This window comes from Hypanus sabinus, chromosome 3 (assembly GCF_030144855.1).
Source record: "Hypanus sabinus isolate sHypSab1 chromosome 3, sHypSab1.hap1, whole genome shotgun sequence".
Taxonomy (NCBI): domain Eukaryota; kingdom Metazoa; phylum Chordata; class Chondrichthyes; order Myliobatiformes; family Dasyatidae; genus Hypanus; species Hypanus sabinus.
The window spans coordinates 34,939,489-34,964,330 of record NC_082708.1 but is presented as its reverse complement, the minus strand read 5'-3'; the positions used below and the strand labels follow the sequence as shown (position 1 = coordinate 34,964,330).

The 24,842-nt window shown below is 40.3% G+C and overlaps 1 protein-coding gene across 1 annotated transcript in view; it reads right to left on the bottom strand.

The window, feature by feature from the left end:
* The window catches only part of dclk1a (doublecortin-like kinase 1a), a 278,189-nt gene that overhangs the window by 134,052 nt on the left and 119,295 nt on the right, over positions 1 to 24,842 (bottom strand). The window contains exon 3 of the mRNA XM_059963285.1: positions 16,698 to 16,800. Within this exon, the coding sequence (XP_059819268.1) occupies positions 16,698 to 16,800 (103 nt within the window). The remainder of the gene's footprint in view (positions 1 to 16,697; positions 16,801 to 24,842) is intronic.

The following is a 24,842-nucleotide window of genomic DNA, read 5'->3' as shown; positions in this document are numbered from 1 at the left end:
CTTGCAATTGACGACTGATGTAATTAAACTTTGCGAAAAATTCTGACAAATAAGCAATGTTATATCTAATATTATTGAGTTGATTACTGAATAGTACTCAAGCCATCAAAGAATTATATCCATTTCAAAAATTGCATAAAAGCATCTCAGGCAATTTCAAAGTTCAAAGATCAAAGTAAAATATATTATCAGAGTACATAATGTACATGTCACCACATACAACCCTAAGATTCTTTTTCTGCGGGCATACTTAGCAAATCTATAGAACTGGAACTGTAAACAGGATCAATGGACAACAAACTGCAAATACAAATATAAATAAATAGCAACAAATATCAAGCAGAAATAACAAGACAAAGAGTCCTTAAAGTGAGACCATTGGTTGTAGGTTCACCAGAATGAGGGAGGTTATCCTCTTTTGTTCAAGAGCCTGATGGTTGAGGGGTAATAACTGTTCTTGAAGCTGGTGTTGCAAGTCCTGAGGCATTTGTACCTTCTACCTGGTAGCAGCAGGGAGAAAAGAGCATGGCCTGATGGTAGGATCTTTGACAATGGATGATGCTTTTCTACGGCAACATTTCATGTAGATGTGCTGAATGGTTGGGAGGGCTTTACCCTGGGCTGAATCCAATACCTTTTGTAGGATTTTCTGCTCAAAGGCATTGGTGTTCCCATACCAGGCTGCAATATAGCGAGTCAGCACACACCTATAGAAGTTTTCCCAAGTTTTTGATAACATGTTGACTCTTCGCAGACTCCTGCAGAAGTAGAGGTGCTGTTGTGCTTTCTTTGCAATAATATTTATATGATGGCTCCAGGTCAGGTCTTCTGAGATAGTGAACTCAGGAACTCAAAGTTACTGATCCTCTCCACCTATGATCATCTGATGACTACTGGCTCATGGACCTCTGGCTTCCATCTCCTGAAGATTACTGTTCCTTGGTTTTATCGACATTGAGTGAGAGGCTGTTGTTATTACAACACTCAGCCAGATTTTCAATCTCCCTCTTGAATGCTAATTCATCACCCCCTTTGATACAGCCCACAACGGTGGTGTCATTAGGAAACTTGTATACGGTGTTGGAGCTGTACTTAGACACACAGTTATAGGTGTAAAACAAGTAGAGCAGGGGGCTAAGCACACATCCCTGTGGTGCACCTGTGCTGATGGATATTGTGGAGGAGATATTTTTGCCAATCTGAACTAACTGGGGTTTACAAGTGAAGAAATCCAGTATCAATTGTACAAAGGGGTATTGAGGCCCTGGTGTTGTGGTTTACTGATTAGTTTTGAGAGGATGATGGTATTAAATGCTGAGCTCTCATCGATAAAGAACATCCTGATATATGCATCTTTGTTGTCCAGATGTTCCAGGGTTGAGTGAAGAGCCAATGAGATGGTATCTGCTATGGACCTCAGTAGGCAAATTGGAGCAGGTCCAAGTTGCTACTGAGACAGAAGCTGATATGCTTCAACAACAGCCTTGCAAAACACTTTATTACTGTGAATGTAAATGCCACTGGGTGATAGTCCTTGAAGTATGGTATCATGCTCTTCTTGGGCACCGCTATGATTGAAGCTTACTTGATGTCTCCTTTTGAGAGCCATTTGACTTATATGTGCAACAACAAACGTTCAACCTGCTCATCATTCTCAACACAAAGTTTTTGGAATAGTCAAGAATTGACAGCATGGGGACTGATTTTACTTACCGCTCTGATAACAGTATTTAATGATTTGTGCAGCCAATCAATTAACTATTTTGCAAAAGGTATTGTCTGTGAATTATACAGTGAATGGTCAATATGTTAGGTTCAGCTTTTTTCAAGTAAGTAATGACGTCACGGTGGTGTCCTATCATATGCCCCATCTGTTGCAAAAGCAAGAATGTTGGATGGGATGTCCTTCTCTTTGAAAAATTGCTTAAAACCCTGAAGTAGTGTCTCCACTTTCACATCTGTTTCTGGGTCCCCTTGCAAATAACAACTCATGAATGATGCTTTCATCTTTTATGTAGTGAGCATAACCAAGAAGTGAAATTTCACTGCCTGGCAGAGTTGACTCATCCAGCTGCACAGCAAATTCTGTATGTATGTTGCACAATGTGTCTCCCACATTCTCAGCCATTTCATCTATTCTTCTTTGAACAGGGATGTCACTGAGTGGAATCACTTTAATTATTTGGTCTGGTGACTTGTGCAAAACTGAACTCAGAATCTCCCTTACTGCTGGCAGAATCAGTTTTTCTCCATTGGTATGGGTCTTTCCAGATTTAGCAATGAGCATTGAAATATTGTATGAACCACACACACCAACACTGTTTTGTTGTGAAGTGCTGGCAAAAATGTTCTGAAGTGTTTTCTATTACTCAAAGTCTTCATGAAGTGACTGAAAATAAGTCAAGTTCTTGTTTGCTTTATCAGAGTGTATTCTCTTCAAATATCCAGGAAGTCTTAAAATGCATTATCATTGAGCTGTAGGCAAGGAAGGGCAGATTCTGAGCTTTACCTCATTTAATGCCATACCCTAATTAACAGAATTGCATCACTCTGTGATTAGAGTATGGGAATCAACCTGGCTACCACAATACAATAGTGAACAGCAGTAATGCACAGGTTGGGCCTGGAAAAACACTATTTCTTCAGTCTAGACCACATGATATATCAAATATAGATGTGTCACATTGTTTTATAACGCACTTTGGGCAAAGTCTAAGAGAATGGTGGGTAAGTAAGACATAAGGTGACAATGTGATAATTGTAATGTGATAAGATGTTTATCAGTAATTCATTTTTAAATTAGGCTTGTAATCCCTCAGCTACATCATTTGTTACCAAGCGCCCCCACCCCACCGCCCACTTTATCTTTTTCATCCCTTAGTTTAGAATGATTAAGTGAAGACTGATACTGTTGATATTCAAAACCATCAAATGCCATCTACAGGCTTTAGCTGGTATTGTAGATAGAATGGATTTATTCCTGTCTAGCAGTAAAAGTTCCTTTGAATGTTTCACAAATGATATCTTTTAACTACCAAGTTTAATATTTTAATGTTCAAGGCCGATGTGCAGCTGCTAAGAACTTGGGTCAAGTTCAGGTTTGTTTTGCAATGCTATGTATTTCAAAGATCGATTTTACCCAGAGCAAGTCATGTTAGTGAAGATTTCCAGATGAAATTGCACCAAATACAAAATTTGACCAAGCACTTCTAATCATGGTTCACATTGGCATGTCTGACATTTTCTTGACATCAAATATATACCGAATTACATCAATTATCATGATAACACACAAAGTACGAAGAAATGGCTGATGAACTCTTAAGTATTTTGTGTCAGTCTTCATTGTGAAAGACACTAGCAGAATGCCAGAGGGCAAAAGTGAGTGTAGTTGCTATTACTGAAGGGAAGAGATTGTGAAGGCATTGGTAGTGATCTTTCAAGAATCACTAGAATCTAGGGTGGTCCCAGACTACTGGAACATTGCAAATCTCACTCCACACTTTAACAAGGGAGGGAGGTAAAAGATAGAAAAGTATAGGACAGTTAGCCTGACTTAAGTGGCTGGGAAGCTGTTGGAGTCTGTTATTAAGGATGAGGTTTTGGGATACTTGGAGACACATGATGAAATAGGCCAAAGTCAGCATAGTACCTTGAGGGGAAATCTTGTTTGACATATCTATTGGAATTCTTTGAGGAAATAACAAATAGGATAAACAAAGGAGCATCAATAGATGCATTCATTTGGATTTTCAGAAGGCTTCTGACAATGTTGTCACATGTGAGATTGCTAAGCAAGATAAGAACACGTAGTATTACATGAAAGATACTAGCATGGATCGAAGATTGACTGACTGGCAAAAAGCAAAAATTGTGAATTAAGGAGACCTTTTCTAGTTGACAGCTAGTGGCTAGTGGTGTTCCACAGGGGTCAGTGGGGACCACTTTTTTAACATTATATGTCAAAGATTTGGATGACAGAATTGATGGCTTTGTGGCCAAGTTTGCAGATGATGCAAAGATAGATAAAAGAGCAGTTAGTGTCGAGGAAGCAGTTAGTCTGCAGAAGAACTTAGATAAATTGGGAAAATGGGAAAAGAAGTGGCACTTCCCTACAAAGTAGGGAAGTGTACAGTCATACATTTCAGAAGAAGACTGAAGGTGTAGGCTATTCTCTATTCAGGGAGAAAATTGGGAAATCAGAGTTGCAAAGCAATTTGGGAGTCCTCGTGCTGGCTTTTCTAAAGGTTAACTTATACATTGAGTCAGTGGTAAGAAAGGCAAATGCAGTGTTAGCATTTATTTTGAGGGCTAGAATATAAAAGCAAGGGTGTAATGCTGAGGATTGAAAAGGCATCTGCCAGACTCTCCTTGGAGTATTGTGAGCAGGTTTGGGTCCCTTATCTGAAAAAAAGGTGTGCTGGCATTAGAGGTTCATAAGAATGATCTTAGGAATGGACGTTAATGTATGAGGAGAGTTTGATGGCTCAAGAAAAATAAGGGGTGAATCTCATTGAAATCCATCAAATTTTGAAAGGCCTACATAGAGTGGACATGAAGAGAATTTTTCCTGTAGTGAAGAAGTCACTACAGGGGACACAGCTTCAGAGTACATGGACATCCCTTTAGAACAGAGATTCAGAGGAATTTATTCAGCTGGCCCCGTGTTAATTTATGGAATTCATTGGCACGGACAACTGTGGAGGCCAAGTCACTGGGTATATTTATAGCGGAGGTTGATAAGTTTTTGATTAGTAAGGGCATCAAAGGTTATGGGGAGAAGGCAGGAGAATGGAGTTGAGAGGGATAGTAGATCAGCTGTGATGGAATGGCAGAGCAGAGCCAATGGACCAAATGGCCTAATTTGGTTCCTAATTCTTACGGTCACATTTCAGATAGTACTGATATAAATTAGAACTCCCAGCTCCATACTAATGGGTTAAAGATACCTATCAACCAGTTAGCAACATCTGTACCATGATTATCCTGAACACAGCTCCCCCACCAGGCTGCATCCTCACCCCTCTACTTGCGATAGGAGCATAGTGTGACATGACAACACCATTTCCTTCAATGACAGCTTAACAAAAGAGCTGCTTGTTGGCATTAAGAAGTCGAACATTGCTGCTGTTTATGTCACTGGTGCTGAGGCTAAGATGGTTGACAACTTCAAGTTTTTAGGAATAAACATCACCAATAGCTGGTCTTGGTCAAACCACATAGACACCTTAGTAAAGACCTTAGTCCCCTATTGACTACCATCAATTTTTATAAATGCACCATAGAAAGCATCTTATTAGAATGCATAATGGCTTAGTTTTTTCAACTGCCCTGACAAACACTACAATAAACTGCAGAAAGTTGTGAACACAGCTCAGCACATTACAGAATTGTGTTTCTTTTATTAATATTTTGTTCCTTATCTTATCGAGTTTTTTAAAATGCTTCATCAGACTTAAACTTGGCTACTGGAAATGACATTAAGAAATCTTGAATCTGGGAACACACACAAAATGCTGGAGGAACTCAGCAGGCCAGGCAGCGTCTATGGAAAAAAGTACGGTCAACATTTTGGTCCGAGACCCTTCAGCAGGACTAGAGAGAAAAGGATGAAGAGTCGGAGTTAAAAGATGGTGGTGGGGGAGAAACACAGGATGATAAGCAAAACCGGGAGGGGGAGGTGTGAAGTAAAGAGCTGGGAAGATGATAGGTAAAAGAGGTATAGGGCTGAAGAAGGGGTATCTAATAGAAGAGGACAGAAGACCATGGAAGAAAGAAAAGGAGGGAGGAGCACCAAAGGGAAACAATGAGTAGGCAAGGAGGCAAGATAAAAGAGGGAAAAGGGGATGGGAAATGGTAGAGAAGGGGTGGAGCCATTACCGGAAGTTTGAGAAATCGATGTTCATGCCATCAGGTTGGAGGCCACCCAGATGGAATACAAGGTATTGTTGCTCCAGCCTGGGTGTGGCCTCATCGCAACAGTAGAGGAGGCCATGGATTGACATGTCGGAATGGGAATGGGAAGAGAAATTAAAATGGGTGGCTGCTGGGAGATCGTGCTTCTTCTGCCAGACAGAGTGTAGGTGCTCAGCGAAGCGATCACCCAATCTACGTCCAGTCTCACCCATATACAGGAGGCCACATCGGGAGCCCTGGACACAGTAAATGACCCCAACAGACTCACAGGTGAAGTGTCGCCTCACCTGGAAGGATTGTTTCGTGCCCTGAATGGTAGTGAGTGAGGAGGTGTAGGGGTATAGCAATTGTTCTGCTTACAAGGATAAGTGCCAGGAGGGAGATCAGTGGAGAACAATGAGTAGTTCAGAGGCAATCCCTGCGGAAAGTGGAAAGTAGGGGGATGGAAAGAAGTGCTTAGAGGTAGTATCCCGTTGGAGATGGCACAAGTTATGGAGAATTATGCGCTGGACGTGGAGGCAGGTGGGGTGGTAGGTGACAACAAGAGGTACCCTATCCCTGATAGGGTAACAGGAGGATGGGGTGAGGGCAGACGTGTGTGAAATGGAAGTGATGTGGTTGGGGGCAGTGTTGATGGTGGAGGAAGGGGAGCCCCTTTCTTTGAAGGAGGAGGTCATCTCCTTCGTTCTAGAATGAAAAGCCTCATCCTGAGAGCAGAAGCAATGGAGGCGGGGGTATTGAGAGAAAGTATCAGGGTGGCAAGAGGTCTAGTCCAGGTAGCTGTGAGAGTCTGTGGGTGTTTAGTAGATGTCAGTAAATAAGCTGCTTCCAGAGATAGAGAAAGAGAGATTGAGAAAAGGAAGAGAGGTGTCAAAAATGGACAGGTAAATTTGAGGGCAGGGTGGAAGTTGGAGGTATTGTAGATGCTTGCCTCTCTGATTGGAGGCCTGTGACTAGTGGTGTGCCACATTGTTGTTTGTCATCTATATCAAAGATCTATATGATAATATGGTTAACAGGTTCAGCGAAGTTGCAGCTATCACTAATATTTGGGGTGTAGTGGACAGCACAGAAGACTATCAAAGCTTACAGTGGGATCTGGTCCAGCTGGAAAAATGGCAAATGGAATTTAATGCAGATAAGTGTGAGGTGTTGCACTTGGGGATGATCAACCAGTGTAGGCCTTACACAGTGAATGGTAAGGCACTAAGGTGTGCGGTAGAACAAAGGGACCTGGGCATACAGGTCCATAATTTATTGAAAGTGGCATCACAGGTAGATAGAGCTCTTGGCTCATTTGCCTTCATTGATCAAAGTATTGAATACAGAAGTTGGGATGTTGCGTTGAATTTGTTTGAGATGTTCGTGAGGTCTAATTTGGAGCATTGTATGGAATTTTGGACACCTACCTACAGGAAAGATATAAATAAGATTGAAAGAGTATAGAGAAAATTTGCTGGGATGTTGCTGGAACTGGAAGGCCTGAGTTATAAGAAAAGATTGAATAGGTTAGAATGTTATTCCCTAGAACAAAGAAAATTGAGGGCAGATTTCATAGAAATATACGAAATATGAGGGGTATAGATAGGGTAATTGCAAGCAGGCTTTTTCCATTAAAGTGGGTGAGACTATAACTAGAGGTCATGGGTTAAGGGTGAAAGGTGAAACATTTAAGGGGAACATGAGGGGGAGCTTCTTCACTCAGAGGGAGATGAGAGTGTGGAATGAGCTGCTAGTGCAAGCGGTGGATGTAATTTCAATTTCAACGTTTAAGAGACATTTGGATAGCTACATGGATGGGAGGGATATGGAAGGCTATGGTCTGGCTGCGGGTCGATGAGACTAGGCAGTTTAAATGATTCTGCATGGATCAGATGTGTGAAGGGCCTATTTCTGTGTTGTAGTAAAAGCACAATAAATATACTTATAGTAAATACCAAAGATGTCTTTTCTACATAGATTGATTGCATGTCCATAAAGTGGTGGTAGGCTGTAAGTAAGGTGACTGAGAGGAATTAAGAAAGTAATGGTGGAGTTATTGGGTGGAGATGCTGATCAACCTTACTACCTGGGGAAAGAAACTGTATTTGAGTCTGGTGGTCCTGGTGTACCTGCTACATAGCCTCCTCCCTGATGTGAGTGGGACAAACAGTTCATGAGCAGGATGGGTGGGATCCTGCATATGATATTACTGGCCCTTTTCTGTCCATATGTCCTTAACGGCAGGTAGGCTGGTGCCAATGATGCATTGGGCAGTTTTGACAATAAATTGTGGAGTCTTCCTGTCCAGCACAGTGCAGTTCCTGTACCAAGCACTGATGCATCTTGTTGGGACGCTCTCTACTGGCCTTCTGCAGAATGATGTGCAAAGTCTAGCTCTCTTCAGGAAGCATAGGTCATTGATGAGCTTTCTTGGCTGTGGTCGTGTGTGATGTGCATTCCCAGAAGTTAGAAACCGCTCGCAATTTCCACTGCTGCGCTGCCGACATAAAGGGGGTGTGAATGGTGTGAGTTCTCCTGAAGTCAATTACCATCTCCCTTGTCTTGTTGACATTAAGGAAGAGATTATTTGCCTGGCACCAGGCCTCAATTATTTCCACCTCCATTCTGTAAGCTGTCTCATCGTTGTTGGTGATGGATCCCCCACTGTCATGCCATCAGCGAACTTGCTAATGTGATTGCTGAGCTCTTTGGCCATGCGGCCATGAGTGAGCAGAGTGTACAGCAATACACAGCCCTGAGGGGCACCTGGAGAATGCATTCTGCTATTGCTTTCCAGTGAATGAATTTGTGTTAGAACCATAGAACATTACAGCACAGAAACAGGCCTTTTGGCCCTCCTTGGCTGTGCCGAACCATTTTTCTGCCTAGTCCCACTGACCTGCACCTGGCCCATATCCCTCCATACCCCTCTCATCCATGTACCTGTCCAAGCTTTTCTTAAATGTTAAAAGTGAGCCTGCATTCACCACTTCAACTGGCAGCTCATTCCACACTTCCACTACGTTCTGTGTGAAGAAGCTCCCCCTAATATTCCCTTTAAACTTTTCCCTTTTCACCCTTAACCCATGTCCTCTGTTTGTTTTCTCCCCTAGCCTCAATAGATAAAGCCTGCTTGCATTCACTCTATCTATACCCATCATAATTTTATACACCTCTATCAAATCTCCCCTCGTTCTTCTACGCTCCAGGGAATAAAGTCCTAACCTATTCAACCTTTCACTGTAACTCAGTTTCTCAAGTCCCAACAACATCATTGTAAACCTTCTCTGCACTTTTTCAACCTTATTAATATCCTTCCTGTAATCAGGTGACCAAAACTGCACACAATACTCCAAATTCGGCCTCACCGATGTCTTATACAACCTCACCATAACATACCAACTCTTATACTCCATACTTTGATTTATAAAGGCCAATGTGCCAGAAGCTCTCTTTACGACCCTATCTACCTGTGATGCCACTTTTAGGGAATTTTCTATCTGTATTCCCAGATCCCTCTGTTCTACTGCACTCCTCAGTGTCCTACCATTTACCTTGTATGTTCTACCTTGGTTTGTCCTTCCAAAGTGCACTTGTCTGCATTAAACTCCATCTGAAATTTGTCAGCCCATTTTTCCAGCTAGTCCAGATCCCTCTGCAAGTTTTGAAAACCTTCCTCACTGTCCACTACACCTCCAATCTTTGTATCATCAGCAAATTTGCTGATCCAATTTACCACATTATCTTCCAGATCATTGATATAGATGACAAATAACAATGAACCCAGCACTGATCCCTGTAGCACACCACTGGTCACAGGCCTCCACTCAGAGTAGCAATCCTCCACTACCACTCTCTGGCTTCTCCCATTGAGCCAATGTCTAATCCAATTTACTACTCACCATGTATACCTAGCGACTGAATCTTCCTAACTAACCTCCCATGAGGGACCTTGTCAAAGGCCTTACTGAAGTCCATGTAGACAACATCCACTGCCTTCCCCTCATCCACTTTCCTGGTAACCTCCTCGAAAAACTCTAATAGATTGGTTAAACATGACCTACCATGCACAAAGCCATGTTGACTCTCCCTAAGAAGTCCCTGTCTATCTAAATACTTAAGATCCTATCTCTTAGTACTCCTTCCAATAATTTACCTACTACTGATGTCAAATTTATTGGCCTATAATTTCCTGGATTACTTTTAGAGACTTTTTTAAACTTTGGAACAACATGAGCTATGCTCCAATCCTCCGGCACCTCACCCATGGATATCAACATTTTAAATAAATCTGCCAAGATCCCTGTAATTTCAACACTAGTCTCCTTCAAGGTCCGAGGGAATACTCTGTCAGGCTCTGGGGATTTATCTGCTCTGATTTGCCTCAAGACAGCAAGCACCTCCTCCTCTTTAATCTATATAGGTTCCATGACCTCACTACTTGTTTCCATAGACTCCTTGCCAGTTTCCTTAGTAAATACAGATGCAAAAAACCCATTTAAGATCTCCCCCATTTCTTTTGGTTCCATACATAGCCGACCACTCTGATCTTCAAGAGAACCAATTTTATCCCTTATTATCCTTTTGCTCTTAATATACCTGTAGAAGCTCTTAGGATTATCCTTCACCTTGACTGCTAAAGCAACCTCATGTCTTCTTGTAGCCCTTCTGATTTCCTCCTTAAGTATTTTCTTGCACTTTTTATACTCCTCAAGCACCTTATTTGCTCCTTGTTGCCTCTACCTGTCATGAATCTCTCTCTTCTTCATCAGATTTCCAATATCCCTCGAAAACCAAGGATCCTTATTCTTATTCACTTTGCCTTTAATCCTGACAGGAACATACAAACTCTGAACTCTCAAAATTTCTCCTTTGAAGACCTCCTACTTACCAATCACATCCTTGCCAGAGAACAACCTGTCCCAATCCATGCTTTTTAGATCCTTTCTTATTTCTTCAAATTTGGCCTTTTTCCAGTTTAGTACCTCATTCCGAGGACCAGAACTATCTTGATCCATGACCAAGTTGAAATTAATAGCATTAAATCACTAGACCCAAAGTGTTCCCCTATACACACTTCTGTTACTTGTCCTAACTCATTCCCTAACAGGAGATCTAATATTGCATCCTCTCTAGTTGGTACCTCCTTATATTGATATAGAAAACTTTCCTGAACACATTTTACAAACTCTAACACTAACTTAAAATTAAGTTTAATTTTCAAGCAATTTTTGAAGAACTCATGAGCTGGAGGATTTATGAACAATATCAAATGGTTATGCTTCCAAGGTCAGAGATTTGCCATCTCAGATATAAAGTGCATGTTAACATGGACACTTGCTCTGTTGATGGTACTCTGCTCTTTCATATCAGAAAACTGAAATTCTTTGAGGAACAAAGAAATGGGGAAAAACATAGGCATGAATAAGAAATTATTAAAGTCCCTCCTAAATCTGTAATTGGATCCACCTGGTTGTTGTTATATTGAAAGTAGTACAATACCTCTGTTAAGACCGGCATACATAACTGCAAATCAATATATTGTGACTATTTGAAATCTGAAACTTAATGATGATGAAGATCTGAAATAAAAACAGAACATGGTGCCTAGTTGTTGTATGTTTCCAACATCTGAGGAATGAGAAACAGAAGTAATATTTTTAATCATCAGCTCTCATCAGAAATGATGAAATGTCAATTTGGCTCTCAACCTACGGATACTGCCTGGTACTACCTGTCCTGCTCCTCAGTGATGTAAATTCATCATCTTTGTTCCAAATCTTATGTCAAGTATTTTAAACAATCTTGTAACTTATGAAATCAAGACCAGATGTGGCCATTCGAAATGAGGCAGCGGAAATGGCAAGTATATCTCCATAAGTTAAAAGTGGACTGAAGTTCAGCCAGCACAATGAAGTGGTGGGGAAGAAGGCACACTGCCATCTCACGCAGACAAATTCACAAGAAGTAACTAATGTTTACAAGATTCCAGGAGGAAATAACATATCAGCTTCTTGTGTATCATTATTTGCCCTACATTGATTAGATCCAACAAAAATCCATCTTCACTGTTTTTGTAATGGTTTCTTCCAGTCTTCTAGTAAAGCTACCTTAGGCTTGTCAACAGAATTCCTGTGGAATTTCAGCAGAAGAAACATACAAGACTCGTGGCTCAAGATCTAGAAGAATACAGTCAAGCCCTTGGTTTATCCACTTACTGCTTAGTAAGACACCTGAACATAGCTGGGTTAGTACAGCCCCCTGGGTTCTCAAGTTAAAAACAAAAACGGTAAGATTTTCCTGCCTCTGTTTTTATCAATTAACCACTGATGATAAATGGGCATCTTGTGAGTTCGGGGTATCCCTGACTGGAAAAAGTCATATCAACACTTGGTAAAGTTATTTTGTTAAAAAACTGTGAAATCCTGTTACAATGTGTCACAATGTCATTGAGAGAAAGAAAAACTGTGAAAAATAAATCAGCATAGTTTTTTGTATCAGAGCAAACTAATATTAAGATGTTACACATAATTAACCATTGGTTCTGGTTATTTAAAACATGAAGGGCTTCATGAACAACTTAATAACAAGTACCTGACAATTCAATTGGTCATTTCAGAATCTCATTTGCAGCAATGATAATGTATTAGGCTCTATGTGCCATTAGAAAAATACCTTGGGGAAAAAAAAGGCCAAGGATAATTATAACTTGATCAAATTATGCAATTTTGACAGTGTTAGAATATTTAAAACATACAGTATATACAAATATATTCTTAACATAATGGAAGTTATACATGCCCACAGCTTTCTTGTCTCGACCTATGGTTGTTTATATAAGCACCAAGGGTTGTACAGAGGCCTTCCAAAATTGTCTGCCTGCTCTAGCTAAAACTGAAAGGAACAAATAATACTGAGCTGATATTCAGTATTCAAAACAAGGTCAGTTTTACAGGAATGTAAGAGAGAGAGGTGATATCTTTACAAAATAAAGCCATCTTGTATAAGTCAATAATTGCCAAAGATAAGATACCTAGAAGAGCAAAGAATCTGCTGGAAGAACTCAGTGGGTCAAGTAGCATCTCTGGAAGGAAAGGATTTCTTTAGAAACATAGAAAATAGGTGCAGAAGTAGGCCATTCGGCCTTTCGAGCCTGCACCGCCATTCAGTATGATCATGGCTGATCATCCAACTCAGAACCCTATACCTGCTTTCTCTCCATACCCCCTGATCCCTTTAGCCACAAGGGCCATATCTAACTTCCTCTTAAATATAGCCAAAGAACCGGCCTCAACTGTTTCCTGTGGCAGAGAATTCCACAGATTTATCACTCTCTGTGTGAAGAAGTTTTTCCTCATCTCAGTCCTAAAAGGCTTCCCCTTTATCCTTGAACTGTGACCCCTCATTCTGGACTTCCCCAACATCGGAAACAATCTTCCTGCATCTAGTCTGTCCAATCCCTTTAGTATTTTATATGTTTCAATAAGATCCCCCCTCAATCTTCTAAATTTCAGTGAGTATAAGCCCAGTCGATCCAGTCTTTCTTCATATGAAAGTCCTGCCATCCCAGGAATCAATCTGGTGAACCTTCTTTGTACTCCCTCTGGCAAGAATGTCTTTCCTCAGATTAGGGGACCAAAACTTAGGTGCGGTCTCACCAAGGCCTTGTACAACTGCAGTAGTACCTCCCTGCTCCTGCACTCAAATCCTTTTGCTATGAATGCCAACATACCATTTGCCTTTTTCACCGCCTGCTGTACCTGCATGCCCACCTTCAATGACTGGTGTACAATGACACCCAGGTCACATTGCATCTCCCCTTTTCCTAATTGGCCACCGTTCAGATAATAATCTCTTTTCCTGTTCTTGCAACCAAAGTGGATAACCTTACATTTATCCTCATTAAATTGCATCTGCCATGACTTTGCCCACTCACCTAACCTATCCAAGTCACCCTGCATCCTCTTAGCATCCTCCTCACAGCTAACACCACCGCCCAGCTTCTTGTCATCTGCAAACTTGGAGATGCTGCATTTAATACCCTCGTCTAAATCATTAATATATATATTGTAAACAACTGGGGTCCCAGCACTGAGCCTTGCGGTACCCCACTAGTCACTGCCTGCCATTCTGAAAAGGTCCTGTTTACTCCCACTCTTTGCTTCCTGTCTGCCAACCAATTCTCTATCCACATCAATACCATACCCCCAATACTGTGTGCTTTAAGTTTGCACACTAATCTCCTGTGTGGGACCTTGCCGAAAACCTTTTGAAAATTGTGGGACCTGGTCAAAAGCCTTTTGAAAATTTTGAGTTACATTTTGAGTTCTTCCAGAAGATTGCTTGTTGCTCCAGATTCCTAAGTCTGCATTCTCTTTTCTCTCCTTAACATGCCTAGAAACAGTTTGTCATGTGATTACAGCTACATCCAATATAGTTTGGTAAAGGGACTGAGAAAGTTGTCTGGCAAACTAAAAGAATGCACGTGCCAGAGTTAAGAAAAGGAGTAAGTCCCCTGTACTGGAGATTAACCTGGAAGTAGTAAAGATTCTGTATATGTTGTACCTCTCTCTACCTAGCCCCATCTGCTGTAATTGGATAACTGAGATGGGCTTTCCATAGAACACTACAGCACAGTACAGGCCCTTCAGGCCCTGTTGTGCCGACCCATATAATCATTTAAAAAAAAGTACTAAACCCACACTACCCCATAACCCTCTATTTTTCTTTCATCCATGTGCCTGTCCAAGAGGCTTTTAAATACCCCTAATGTTTTAGCCTCCACCACCATCATTCCAGGCACTCACAACCCTCTGTGAAAAAAACTTATCCCTGATGTCTCCCCTAAACTTCCCTCCCTTAATTTTGTACATATGTCCTCTGGTGTTTACTATTTGTGTCCTGGGAAACAGGTATTGACTATCCACCCTATCTGTGCCTCTCATAATATTGTAGACCACTATCAAGACCCCTCTCATTCTTCTATGCTCCAAAGAGAAAAGTCCCAGCTCTGCTAACCTGGCTTCATATGACTTGTTCTCCAAACCAGGCAACATCCTGGTAAATCTCCTCTGCACCCTCTCCATAGCTTCCACATCCTTCCTATAATGAAGTGACCAGAATTGAACACAATACTCTAAGTGTGGTCTCACCAGAGATTTGTAAAGTTGCAACATGACCTCTCTACTCTTGAACTCAATCTCCCTGTTAATGAAGCATAGCATCCCATAGGCCTTCTTAACTACCCTATCAACCTGCACAGTGACCTTGAGGGATGTATGGATTTGAACCCCAAGGTCCCTTTGTTCATCCACATTCTTAAGTAACCGACCATTAATCCTGTACCCAGTCCTTCCAAAATGCATCACCTCACACTTATCTGGATTGAACTCCATCTGCCATTTTTCTGCCCAACTCTGCAGCCTGTCTATATCCTCTTGTAACCTTCGACAACCTACAGCTCCATCCACAACTCCTCCAATCTTCGTGTCATCCGCAAACTTGCTCACCCATCCTTCTGCCTCTACATCCAGGTCATTTATAAAAATCACAAATAGCAGGGGTCCCAGAACAAATCCCTGTGGCACTCCACTAGTCACCAACCTCCAGGCAGAATACTTTCCTTCCACAACTACCCTCTTCTTTCTTCCTATAAGCCAATTTTGTACCCAAACAGCCAAGGTTCCACTTATCCCATGCCTCATGACTTTCTGGATGAGTCTCTCATGAGGGGCCTTGTCAAATGCCTTGCTAAATTCCATGTAGACCACATCCACTGCCCTACCCTCATCAATTTCCTCCATCATGTCCTGTTTAAGTTTAGAGAAAATAAGAAGTTGGACATTGGATATATCCTTTAAATTTGAGGAAACTTGGTGACCCTTTATTCAATATTTTCACAGGCTCTGACTTATGGCCCTTACAGTTACCTTTTGAAGTTTTGGATTTGATCAGAAAGTTTTTCCTTTTTTCCTGCTTTTACTCTCAGGATGAGCTGCACAGTTTTTTTTTTCTTTTTCTTTATTTTGTGTTTTGGGTTTTTTTTTCGATGTACATTTCAATTATAAAAGTTTCTTTATCTTTTTTCTTCTTGTTATGGATAAGAGGAGATTCAATTATCTTTTTTATTATGTACTATTAGATTAATTTTATGTATGATCGCGATGCTTATTTCTTCTTTTATTTGAATTGTTACTGATATAGACTTTTGAGACAATTCTCCTCTTGTTTATATATATGTACTTTTTTATTTAACAAATAAAAAGATTGATAAAGAAAAGGATAACTGAGATGGTAGATGTAAATAATTTAATGATCTACATTAGAACCCTATGGCTCCCAAAATAACATAAACAAAAGTGTTTTAGAAAATAAACACAAAGAGAGGTGAAAAAGAGAGGGTGGAAGAAGAATAAATGGTGGTAGCAAACTGAACCATCTTTGAAATATAATTATTGAAGTACTGCTGAGTCTTATGCCTACCAGGATATTAATATGTATGCAACATGATATAATAACCCATGTTCCAAAATGATTGCTTAATTTTCTTTCTGTATTAGATTGTTGACATACCCTGCATTGTTAATCAGAATAATTTTGTCAATCAAATCATGAATTAAGAATCTTGGCATTAATCTCACACATTAAATAAATAAATCTGATTCTTTCAATCTAGCTGCTGGGGGAATAATGTAGAAGTACTGTCAAAATCTTACGCTTGTGCTCTGATCATCTGACAAATTATTCTAACATTTTGATTATTTTGTAAAGCTTCAGTGTGTACGCCAAGAGAAACTTACCATTTTCATCCAATGAGAAGTCATCCTGTGCATAGCGAAACTTCTCAGGACCACAGGCAATAAAAATGTCATCATCACCAAAAAAATCCTGAAGGCACATCACCTGCAGAGTGAAAAATAAGCAAGTGAGAGAAATTCCATTAGGGTCTGTGAAAGGCATACATACAGAAACCTGCCCTGAAATCAATATTAACACAAACCAAGATGTAAGTGACTATTCCCACTCAGAGCTCTTTTTCTGCTTGAGAGATACCTTCAAAATCCGCTGAATCACATTTTGTGAATGTTACTTTATTTTATGAATATTTGAATTATTCTGTTGCTAATGCTGCTGTTCTCCTTTGTTGCTACAGTATTTATATAAAACAATTTTAGTTTTTTTTTCTATAACACCAAACAGTATAAATCTTAGAACAAATGAGAGGTACAAGAATGTGTGTTTAGTCAGAGACACCAGCCAATACCAATTCTGCATTGCATTTACTATTAATGATACTGTAATAAAAGTATCAGTTCTAATTGTTTTAATCCCTTCTTCCAAAGTACTATGTACAATATAATTTTTTTCTGATATACTTAATATTCCACACATCAGCAGAGGAGACCTGTGATAGCTATGCTAAATACAACAAATTCTACTCTTAGAGGTTAATTCCAGCTCTATTCAAGTCAAACCCAGTCATTCCATAGCAGAACAGGTTTTAGGCATTTACCTTATTTCAAATTCCTGGGATCCCTTGTCTAGGTATGAATAGTTAGGTTTCTCAATGTCTTAGAATTCCTGCTCAGAACAGATAGTTTTCCCAGTAATCTCAAGGTACTAGACTTGAAATCCTGTACCTTCAATTGGCTTTGCAGAACTCCAGTGAACAGGTGTTTAGCAAATTTAAATGCATTCTTTAATAATGAAAGCAATGGTATTTTCTTCATCATCAAAATGGAGGATCCAATATGGAGGATCACAAGAGGCTGCAGAGGGCTGTAGACTCAGCCAGTTCCACTGTGTTCACAACCCTCCCAACTAATCAGGACATCTTCAAGAGTTGGTACCTCAAGGCAGTAGCATCCATCACCAAGGACCTTCACAATTTAAGACATCATCAGGGGAGAAGTACAGGAGCCTGACTCACACTGAATAATTCAAAAACAGCTGTTTCCTCGATGCCCTCAGACTTCTAAATAGTTCATGAACCCATAAAAACTACCATGTTATTCCCTTTTATTGCAATATTAATTTATTTTTGTAATTTATGTAATTTTATATCTTTTCACTGCACTACTGGCATAAAAAAACAATTTCATGCCATAAAAGTCAGTGATTATAAATCTGACACTGATAGCTAAGTGGTATTTTACTGGACCAATTTCAGCTATCTTAGGCTGCTAATTCAGATCACATTCGATTCTCTCTAAATCACTTGGGAAGTTTAAATTCTATTTTTAAATTAAGACCCATAGCAGTTTAGTTAACCTTGAATCTCCCTCAGAGATGGCCCAGCTAGGTCCTGGATTCAGGGTAAATTGGGGCAAGTAGTGATTTCCAGTCCAGTCAGCAATTGCTACGTTTGTGATTGAACAGAGCAAAATAGCAGAGAACCAGTCTAACAAACCAGAGACACATGGGGCAGCAAAAGTGCATGTGGTAAGTTGGAGCTTAGCATTATTCAAAAGCTTATTGAAATAGATGTTATGTTTTAAGACAACATCACTGAGAAGAATTAGAGGAGAATTATAGATAGGGTGGTACTGTGCCACAAATAGAAGAGTGGCTGTCTCACAGATCCAATGACCTGCATTCAGTCCAGCGCTGTTTGTGTGGATTTTCTCGAAGTGCTCCAGCTTCCTCTTCTAGCCAAAACACAGGCAAGTCAATCGGTTAATTGGCACTGTGAATTGCCTTTAAGTGTGTAGGTCGACTGTGGAAAGAATGGGTTCACGGAAAAAGTAGCTGGGGAGAGGATTGGTCTGGAGGACAGCAAAGACTCAATAGGCCAAAGAGAACCCTTTTAAGTCATATGGAAATATGGAATGAGCCAGGTGAGGCAAAACCCATGCAAGGGCATCTGGGAAAGTGCCTTCAAATGAATTTGAAATGGACAAATGGCTCTTCTCTGGGAAGGTGGGCTCAAGATGATATTCCTTATAGTAAACACTATTCTCTTTTAGGTGTGTACCCATTCAGATCAAAATCCTGGATAGATATAAGACAATAATCGGGCACCAGTGGGATGCTATTACAGCTCAGGACATTGGAGTTTGGAGTTTAATCCTCTGTACGTCCTCCCCAAGGAATGCTTGTCTTTTCTCCGGATGATCCAGCTTCATCCCAAAGTTCAAAGACGCACCAATTAGTAGGTCAATTGGTCATTGTAAATTGTCCCATGATTAAGCAAGGGTTAAATTGGCAGGTTGCTGGCAGTGTGGCTCGAAGGGCCAGAGGGCCTTTCTGCACTGTATCTCTAAATAAGTGAAAAGTAATCCATGACATAAAATATATGACCTGTTATGCCATTGTGCCTGCTTGCATAACAGAGCCTTAATTTGCTCATTACTTCCATGGAGAATAGTCTTCTGATGCATCCTGGAATATTAGTCAGATTCATATACTTTCTCATTATATATTTACATAGACTATTACAGTACATTACAGGTCATTCAGCCCACAACATTGTGCCAACCTTTTAACCTACTCAAAGATCAATCTAACCCTTCCCTCTTTCACAGCCCTCATTTTTCTGTCATCCATATGCCTAACTAAGAATTTCTTAAATGCCCTTAATCTGTCTGCCTCTTCCACCATCCCTGGCAGGGCACACCACATACCACCACTCTCTGTGTGAAGAACTTAGCTCTGACATCCCTCTATACTTTCTTCCAATCACCTTTAAATTATGCCCACTCACATTAGCCATTTCCACCCTCTAAGATCATTCCAACTCTCCCTTCCTACATAGCCCTCTATTTTACTGTCATTAATGTGCTTTTGAAGAGTTTCTTAAATGTCCCTAACGTATCCCCCTTTACCATCAGCCCTGGCAGTATATTCCACACACCCACCACTCTCTGTGTAAAAAAAAATTACCTATGAAACACCCCCCTCCATTCTATTCCCCAATCATTTTAAAATTATATCCCATTTCTGACTAACTACTCTATCTATTCCTCTTACCATCCTGTACACCTCAATCAAAACACTTCTTATCCTCCTTCACTCCAAAGAGAAAAACCCTACCTTGCTCATACTAACTTCATAATACATGCCCGCTAATGTAGACAGCATCCTGGTAAATGTCGTCTGCACCCTCTTCAAAGCTTCCACATCCTTCCCATAATGAGGTGAGCAAAAACTGAATACAATATTCCAAGTATGATCTAACCAGGGCTTTATAGTGCTGCTTTTGAACTTACCCTCCAGCCTAATGAATGCCAACATGCCAATCAATAACTGTCTTAACAACCCTATCAACTTGTGTGCCAGCTGCGGACATGGACCCCAAGATCACTCTGCTCCTCCACAAGGTCAAGAAACATGCCATTAACCTTGTATTTTGTCTTCAAATTTATTCTTCCAAAATCATGTCACACTTTTCCAGGTTGAACTCTATCTGCCACCTCTCAGCCCAGCTCTGAAACCGGCAATGTCCCTACAACAACCTTCTACATTATCCACAACTCTGCCAACATTTGTGTTGTCTGCAGACTTACTAACCCACCTTTCCACTTACTCATCCAAGTCATTTATAAAAATCACAAATAGCAAGGGTCAATCAATAGACAGTAGGTGCAGGAGTAGGCCATTTGGCCCTTCTAGTCAGCACCGCCATTCACTGTGATCATGGCTGATCATACACAATCAGTACCCCGTTCCTGCCCTCTCCCCATATCCCTTGACCCCGCTATCTATAAGAGCTCTATCTAACTCTCTCTTGAATGCATCCAGAGACTTGGCCTCCACTGCCTTCTGGGGCAGAACATTCCACATATCCACCACTGTCTGGGTGAAAAAGTTTTTCTGCATCTCTGTTCTAAATGGCCTACCCCTTATTCTTAAACTGTGACCTCTAGTTCTGGACTCACCCATCAACATCCCAGAACAGATACCTGCGGAACACACTGGTCACCGATCTCCAGGCAGAAAATATTCCATCTACAACCATCTTCTATCTTCTATGGGCAAGCCAATTTTGAGACCACACAGCCATGTTTCTCTGGATCCCAGGCCTCCTGACTTCCTGAATGAGCTTACCCTGGGGAACCTTATGAAACACCAAGCAAAAATCAATATAAACCACATCCTCTGCTCTACCTTCATCACTGTGCTTGGTCACATCCTCAACGAGTTCAACCAGGCTCATGAGGCATGACCCACCCCTCTCAAAGCCATGTTGACTGTCCCTAATTAGTCTATGCCATTTCAAATACCAATAAATTCTGTCTCAAAGAATCCTCTCCAACTATTTGCCTACCATTAAATTAAGATTCACTGGTATATAATTTTGAGGATTGTTCCTTTCTTGAACAAAGGAATAATACTTGCCACCCTCCTGTCATCTGGTACTACTCCTGTGGCCAATGAGGATGCAAAGATCATTGGCAAGGGTGCAGCAATCTCTTCCCTCGAATCGTGTGGTAACCTGGGGTATATCCTGTCTGGCCTCAGGAACTTATCTATCCTAAATCCACATCTCTTGCATGGATGAAATAAAACAGGTAGTCGTAAATGCCTAGAATACTACATATTTTTAATAAGTATGATAGATAAGTCTAAATTAATTTAACTTGAAATAGTGTTCTAATTTAATGTTGATAGATTCCTCTGCTGTACAATTTCTCTTCAGTATTTCATTGCAAACACAGTTTCAAGAAAAATAATCATGTTGATCTTATCAAGATCTGTCTCAATTTTAATATATCATCTGAATGAAAAGTAGTAAATTATAGATTTACAAAATCCAAAAATATGGCAAATAAACCTGATGATGCTAAATTGGTACCGTATGATGCAATTTACTTCAATTTACTATTTCTTTCATTCTAGCATTTCGGTTTACCTCCTCCTATTACAATGTGTGGCATTTTAAATTACAATTCCATTCTGACAGCTTAGAGATAATTACATGCCATAGAACACACTCGCAAGTTCATCCATGAAAGCATCATTTTGTTCAGTAGAGTAGATAAAGCTATTAACTTTGTAAATTTGTAGAATTAGGTTATATACTTGGAAGAGCTCATCCTAAAGTATTTTATTTAACACATTTTAACTCTTTGAGTACAGCAATTGTATTGTTATAAACTTGGCAATCTTCTTAGTCTTCTTTGGTCAATTGCTCAGGATTATGAAAGATATAAGAATTAACTATATATATACACACACACACACACACACACACACAATGACAGAGATTGGGATCCAAGTATTTTTATGTACAGTATCTATTATAAATAAATATGTAGAAAGAGAGAAACAAAATGAATGCTGAATGATTAGTTATTGGTTTTTAGTATTCATAATTAAAAGGGTTAGATTTGAATAGTTTGCATCTGTTCAAGTGTCAATAGCAGGCTTAGTTGTGCACCACATTATTGAAAGGAGATATTTAATTCAGTGAAGCACACACTTAGAAATTGTTCATCATCGCAATTTAATGGCTCCAGATAATTCCAGTTCTTTTTCTATTGCTGCAACATAGAGATGATTTTGCATCGGTGAACCCTTGGCACTGAACATCTGATCAGAAGTAATTTGCAGGATCAACATGAACAACTAATTCTATTGCCATGTCATAATCGTGGAAGTAGTTGGCAAAATTACCTTATTTTTCTGTACTTTTAAAGTTATCTAATTTTGACAGACTGTATCAGTTCTGCTGAGTGTATGTTGTAACTTTAATAAGCAAGATTACTGAAAACAAGATACATGAAAAAATTTATTTTAGAAGACTGGATTTTCCAATTGGCATTAACTGAACACTAACTGCAACTCATTTGATTTTGCAATGATTACAACACCCAGGCCACGAGTTTTGTTGTGAATAAAATACATTTACACGGCATCTACTGCTCTACCTTCTGATATCTGTTCAGTCACCTCCTTGATGAGATGAGATTACACACAAGGAAATAATGTGCTGTGAACTTTCTCATGCTCTGATTTATTCCATCCTGTCTGAATCACTGGCATCAAGCGTTGCATCTTATCATCTTGTCTAGCTCCTTCTCAAGCTGCTGTTTCAAAAGTTGGGCATCTGAGATACTTATTTCACCACACCTATGATCTCAAGGTCAGTATTTTGGCCATCTCACATGTTTCTTAAGAGAGGCATGGGTTAGCATGTGAACTATATGCCTGAAAGCACAAAAACTTAATCATTAATGCCTATGGCTTCATAAATTCTCTGCACCCTCTTTAATAAGCCATGGAAGATCTTACCAGCAATTAACTCAAATGGTTTGTGATTACTTGAGAACACAGAATATAACAGCACAGTCCAGGCCCTTCAGCCCACATGGTTATGCCAAACTTTTAACCTACTCATACATCAATCTGACCTTTCCCTCCTACGTACCCTCCATTTTTCTATCCTATCTAAGAATTTCTTGAATAAGACCATAATATAGAGGAGCAGAATTAGGCCATTTGGCCCATCAAGTCTCCTCTGCGATTTCATCATGGCTGATCCCATTTTCCTTTCAGCCCCAATGTCCTGCCTTCACCCCATATCCCATCATACCCTGACCAATTAAGAATCTATCAACCCTTGCCTTAAACATATATAAAGACTTGGCCTCCACAGCTGCCTGTAGCAAAGAATTCCACAGATACACCACTCTGTGGCTAAACAAATTCCTCCCCATCTCCGCTCTAAAAGGACACCCCTCTATTCTGTCCCTAATGTATCTGCCTCTACCACTATCACTGGCAGCGCATACCCTGCACATGCTACTCTGTGTAATGAAACTTAACTCTGGCATCCTCTTTATATTTTCTTCCAATTACCTTAAAATTATGCCCCTTATGTGAGCCATTTCCACCCCGTGAAAAAGTCTCTGGATATCCATTCAATTTCTGCCTCATCATCTTGTACGCTTCTATCAAGTTGTCTCTCATCCTCCTTCACTCCAAAGAAAAGCAGCAAGCCATTGTCTCTGATCCAGGCAGCATCCTGGTAAATCTCCTCTGCATCCTCTCTAAAGCTTCCACATCCTTTCTATAACGAAGCAACAAGAACTGAACATAACATTCCAAGTGTGGTTTAACCAAGGTTTTATAGAGCTGCAACAGTACCTCTTGATTCTTATGCCTGTTGGTTTTATTATAAATGGTGGAAGCAAGTTTCCGCATGAAGTTCTAGATGCCAGAAACGTCTTTCATCCGCCACCAAAAACATCTATGGCAATAGTTTCCAACCATCTTTCTGGGAGAGTTACTCCACTTCAAAACTCCAGTAACTTCTCTAAGTGCTTTTGCAATCATACTAGCTCATCCGTCTGAACTTCCGATCACATGTGGCCTTCCCTATGCTGTTATGGGAATATCATTGAATTTTCAGGGTAAGTGGCTGGACACTTTGCCGGAGTTCGTCATGGGGTCTGACATTCTTGTGGCATGAATCTTACCTGTTATTTAGCATCTCAAGCCTGAACGTTGTCTAGTCTTCATGTGTGCAGCCATAGGTTACCATATTGGCTAAGCATTTGCAAATAGAATTAGAGATTATGCAGTCATCAATGAACATGTCTACTTCTGACTTTATGATAGAAAAGAGGAAGCTGAAGAAAGAGTAAAAGTTGGTTGGGCTTAAGGAAACACCCTGAGAGGCCTTGTAGCAGCTTTTGGGGGGATGAGATGATTAATGTTCAGCAATTGCCAGCGTAGCATCTTCCATTGTGTAAGCATACATTCAAACCAGCTCTCCCAGACTACTATGCCAACCAGTAAGTTTGCTGCTGATCTGACTGTGACCTCAGCTTCACATTCACGTCCATCCACAGTAATCTCTTGGACTCCGTCTGTAGGAGCCATGCACCTGTTCTCCCTCTGCATTGTATTCTGTGTTGCACACTTATTATGCTTATTATGGCAACTAGTCATGTGGGTGGGGGCGTGGTAAAAGCTAAGAGTTTAGTTACATGTTCATACTT